Source organism: Toxorhynchites rutilus, chromosome 2, assembly GCF_029784135.1.
Source record: "Toxorhynchites rutilus septentrionalis strain SRP chromosome 2, ASM2978413v1, whole genome shotgun sequence".
In the NCBI taxonomy this organism is placed as follows: Eukaryota; Metazoa; Arthropoda; class Insecta; order Diptera; family Culicidae; genus Toxorhynchites; species Toxorhynchites rutilus.
The window spans coordinates 292,447,208-292,452,270 of record NC_073745.1 but is presented as its reverse complement, the minus strand read 5'-3'; the positions used below and the strand labels follow the sequence as shown (position 1 = coordinate 292,452,270).

General features: G+C 35.4%; 1 protein-coding gene across 1 annotated transcript; it reads right to left on the bottom strand.

Annotated features, from left to right (window-relative positions):
• Positions 1 to 2,914: 2,914 nt before the first annotated feature.
• LOC129768362 (ceramide-1-phosphate transfer protein) lies at positions 2,915 to 4,520 on the bottom strand. The gene is made up of 3 exons (XM_055769963.1): positions 3,819 to 4,520; positions 3,537 to 3,751; positions 2,915 to 3,455 (listed from the first exon to the last, which is right to left on the bottom strand). Exons 1-3 carry the CDS (start codon positions 3,932 to 3,934, stop codon positions 3,157 to 3,159), a joined length of 630 nt encoding a protein of 209 aa, XP_055625938.1. The 5' UTR covers positions 3,935 to 4,520; the 3' UTR covers positions 2,915 to 3,156.
• Positions 4,521 to 5,063: the final 543 nt, after the last annotated feature.

Genomic DNA, 5,063 nt, shown 5'->3' with positions numbered 1-5,063 from the left:
CCAAAAAAAATCTAGGCTTTAATTTGATATATCTATCATCTGAATCGCTCTAGCAGTTCAAATGTTATGAATTTTTGAGAATAGGAAAAAGGGGAAGAAATTAATATTCCGAACTATCGGTTAAGTTTAAAAAATTATAACTCAAAAAAGAAAAAAAGAACATATCTAATTTTGAGTTAAAAATCCTCAGTTTTCAAGAAAAAATATAGAAAAATATAGCGCCGTTGGTCCCGAAACCATGTAAACTATAAAAACGGATAAAATCAATTACAAGAAAAAAAATTCAAATTTCTTGCAAGTTTGACATTTTTTCCAAAAAAGACTAGCTCATTAACTTCAATTTGATGTATCGATAATCTGAATCGGCTTAGTGGTTCAAAAGTTATGAGTTTTTGATAAAAGTCATTTTTGGGAAAAAGTGAAAAAAATCGAATCACCCCAGCAAACATTAAATCGTATAACTTTGCATATGATAAGTTACATATAAATTCGTATCAAATCACAATCTCATAAAATATCAATCAAAATATCGATCATGTTATCGCATAAAATGCAAAAACACGATTTTCCATGTCATCGATGGATTGAGTGGTAACATTGTCGGATCAAATCGAATATCAGTCCAAAAAGCATCGCATATCGTTATATATGGCTTTATATGCGTACACAATATGGCATATACGTATATAGCCTCCACTTTTGCGTGTATATACTAGTTATAGGCATCATAAATCATACAAATGTGTCTTGGTTGTATGTATATCGCCTCCAATTATAGCTATTCATACGACTTAATGTTTGCTGGGACCCAACAAAAAAATAATACAGGTTCAATATTTTACCATAACGAAAACAAGCTACCAATTTTCACGAAAATCTGAAAACCACTATATCAGTTTGGCATGGAATGGCTGCAATAATACTGCAGTAATAGTTCACAAATTTCAAAGTTCGCGTTTTTCTTGTTGTTTTTCATGTCTTTTAGTGCGGCCATAATAATAATTAAGATTACTGCATTTGGATTGATGGTAGAAAATTTCATTAACTTCCTTGAATAGTGGATGTGATATAATCCACTTTATATATGTATATATATTAATAAATATTTTCAAACGAATACATTTGTCAAACAAACTGCAAAACTAAATACTTTTATACTTTGCCTTAATTTTTTGATTTTAACGTTCAAAGACTCTTCAATAAAAATGGCATTGAAAAACTGAGTAAAACTGACATACAATTATGACGGATGATTGCTTCTTGATTGACGCGTGCTCCAACTGGCGAAGTGCCAATTAAAAGGCACTCCAACTAAAAAAGCGCTATAAAACTACTATAAAACTGTGAAAAATATATGAAAAATATACGAAGACTCTTTTTGTCGTTTATGAGTTTGTTTTTTTTAAGTTACTACTAGGCATGTTTGCGGATTAATGGAAAGATATGATATGTTGATCCTTGATATGAGAATGAAAGTTAACAATTGAAAAAAAAAATTCATGTGAATGGAGACGATTTTTTCGTACAGCACATGCCACGTGGGCCTTTTGCTGATTAAATAAGTAAGATTTTCTCCAAAACGTCATAATTTTACAACCATTGAGTCGATTTCAAAAATCGTAATATCAAATGAAATCTTATTCTTCTATGAATCAACTTCAATCTGTCATTCAAACAAACTCAAAAATTAAATACTACATAAAAACTTTAATTATAAAGTTTAGAGAATTTGCGACTTAATTTTCTACAATTCGCTCTTTCACACCAAATTTCTATCTTGTCGCAATTTCAAACCTCTCAAAATGATAGGTCAAAGAACGAAAAGCAGGAAAAATTAACAAATAATGGGGGGTAAATAATAAAGCAAAGGTAATCATGGATTTTTAATAGACTAATCTCATAAAAATATTGAAAAAAACATTCCTTTTTTAATTTCTCTTTCAAATTTTGATAAAATTGCACTGAATAGTTAAATAAGGGCAATATTAATATTTGAATAAACTTATGTAATTATAAACATGTTTATATAAACCTTCCCATCTTCTCATTTTTAATTAAAGACCTTGCGTCAAGACAGCTAGAAATCCATACACTCTCAAATCAAGTGTGCCTGAAAAAATTATATTCTTCACGTAAACAAGCGAAGAAAATGTGGACACTTTTTAGTCAGTGAATTGTATGGAGTTCCACTGCTGTGCGAGAGGGGATGAAAAATGACAGCGCCTTTTTTTGTTTATAAACAAAGTAGATCAAATCTTTATGCTACATAGCGGTCCCCACCAACATATACCTACGCTGGGCTGGTTTCAATCGAACTAGCTGTTGTGTCTCACAACCCGAACGATCAGGCGAGTCTTCAGCTAAAGCAGTACAGCACAAGCCCACCGGTTATTAAGAGCCACCTCTTTTATATACCCACTAGCAAAGCTCCCACAATCGCTGAGTTTCCAATCCCAGCAGCAACGGCAACAACCCTCACGTCCCGTAGAACAGCAATGCAGACAATAACTTGCAGCAGTCACCGAAACACTACAATGATGCCAACAGCGTAAACAAAACCAACATTTATGCGCAGCAAACACATAGCGGCATGCACTCCTCATTGCATGCCATTTGTTATCCTCTTTCTCGGAAAACTCTAGCTGTTCGTTTGGCCGCTGTCAATTAGAACTCAAGTAATGGCTGAACAGCAGTTCTGACATAACGTTCCACCTTATTATACCGCCTTGGTTGATACTTTCATTGACATGAACTATATAAATGTTTCAAGTAAAACGAAAGATAAAGAAGTAGAGCTCCAACTAGAAAATATTCGATTTAGTTGTTTACATAGAATATACGATTTTAAGGTGGAAATAACAAGAATGTAAAATGTCACTTTTTTCGAATAAAACCTCAAAACAGTCGGAATGAATAATGTTATTAGCTATTCAGTTTTTATCCAGCTGATATTTTTACACAGATACACATTGTTCAATATTATCATTGAAGTTGGATATCCAATTAGTTTGAAATAATAACAATACTTTGCCTCAAATTAATAAAATACTTTTGTCTATCACAAGCGCTTGCTAAAACAATTAACATCTAAAGCTAGGCTATGACAGGTGATGATCCAGTTGTAGTAATTATTATAAATGACAGAGTCCCGAATGATTATGGCAATCCATGCAGATCGAATTTCGTGTACAGCTCCTGTGTCCGGTCGTACACCTTCCGGGTAGCAACCAACATCGATGGAAGTAGGGAGATTGCTTCACTGGTATCTACGCAAACTCTATCTAGCAGTTGGTCCCGTGCTGGCAGTGCGTACATTGCCACATTTGCTCCTTTCCGTATAAGCCAAGGGTGAAACTGAGCCAGCGTTTCGTTGTATGCAGACTGACAGATACCGTTCGTGTTGGCGTCCGGCGCATCAAGCTCGCCCATACGTTTCAGGAAAACATAGATAAAATCTGCAGAAAAATGCTTACGTTAATCTTGAATCGAATCATAAAAACGAATTTTTAATAAGTTCCAAAAGCAAATGTACATACCTAAACCCCTATGAAGCCGTAAAAGTGTTCGACTTCCCGATACGTAGCCTTTCTTGGTCAGTAGATTCGCTTCCTGCTCGTACTCCATCATCCCCTGTATGGTTTCGAATTTGTCCGGATTATCCTTTTGCTGACGAAGCTTTTCCAGAATTTCTACCTTCTCCTTGACATCACTGCTAACAAATCCGAAAATCGTCCCCATGAGGGAGAAAAATCTGCCGATAGCGAAAGGATTTTGATATTCATGAAATCAATCACCAGACTTGGAAAGACCTTCACTACTTATAAAGTTCCTTGAATGCCTCCAAATAAGCATCGATTGCAACATCATCCTCGCCACACAAACTCTGCTCGAAGCATTGATGAACCTTTTGCAAATTAAACTTTTCCTGAGACATATCGGTATGAACACTAGCTCAGTCTAGTTTGAGCCAAAAGCCAATGTTTTTCAATTAAGATATTAATTTACTGCGACAAATCTGCTGTCTATCGTTAATGTAAACCGTCAGCTGATTCAACAATAATATTTGGTATCTGATATGAGGTGCCAAAGTGTTTGACATTTACCACAGGTGTGTCAACTATTTTTGTATCATATTTTATCATACTTCGAAATTTGTAGCTATTTAGTAAATTTTGTTAACTGGCTTTCCCTTTATTCGCCAGTTTTTCTTACAGAAATAAAATCGGCGATGAAACGAACAAAAAACTCCTGAAGAAGTAATACATCCGATAGAAATTAAATTCTTTATACGGAATCGTATAAAGTATGTTAATGCTTAAGTATGCTTACATACTTAAGCATTTCCTGATGTGTTCGCCTATCTAGATTCTAAAAGGAAATATTGTTTATCAAGCTATCTGCAAAAATGCCGCGAAATCCATCTATATTCAAAGAGAAAGTCAACAAAGAGAATCAATCAAAACGATCAAAATATATAGGCCCTATTAATATGTTGAGCGTGAATTCATGCTCTTTTCTGATTGAAACCACGAAAACAACTGTCGCTGTCGCAATCGTGCATTATCATACAAAAAACAGGAAGTGGGTTATATCTATGGTATAACCGCAAGGGTGACGTAGGACTATCGTTGATTTAGAGATCATTTGTTTGATTCTTGAATCAGAGGAACTGGCAGATTATTTTCCGGATCTTTCTCGATGCTAAATGGCATCCAAACGGAAAGAATTCCGTGCGTGTATGTGTGTGTGTGTAGCGGCTGCTTCGATGGTCACCTTCTCTTCTCCTGAAGGATAGGCTTCTCTGTGCTCCCTGACAGTTTCAAACAAACTGCTTGCGTTCAGGGCAGATCTCGATCCTTTGCCGACCAGCACCCTCAGCAACGATGTTGCCTTGTCGATGTCCTCACGAAAAATGAATGCTTCTCACCACCAGAATATCGCTTAAGTATTGTTTTTGTGTGTGATTGAATCGAGAGAAGGCGTGGTTTACGATAGCAATTTGGAAGGCAAACTAGAGGGGAATGAACTCTCTGAGCTCGGAACTTTCGGCGACTGAGCAATAA

Bases quoted from the DNA above. Each gene is read 5' to 3' on its own strand.
- LOC129768362 (XM_055769963.1), bottom strand. From the start codon at position 3,934: ATGTCTCAGGAAAAGTTTAATTTGCAAAAGGTTCATCAATGCTTCGAG. The intron at 3,752-3,818 runs GTAGTGAAGGTC...CGCTATCGGCAG, and splicing joins GCATTCAAGGAACTTTATAA to ATTTTTCTCCCTCATGGGGA. The intron at 3,456-3,536 runs GTATGTACATTT...ATTTTTCTGCAG, and splicing joins ACGGCTTCATAGGGGTTTAG to ATTTTATCTATGTTTTCCTG.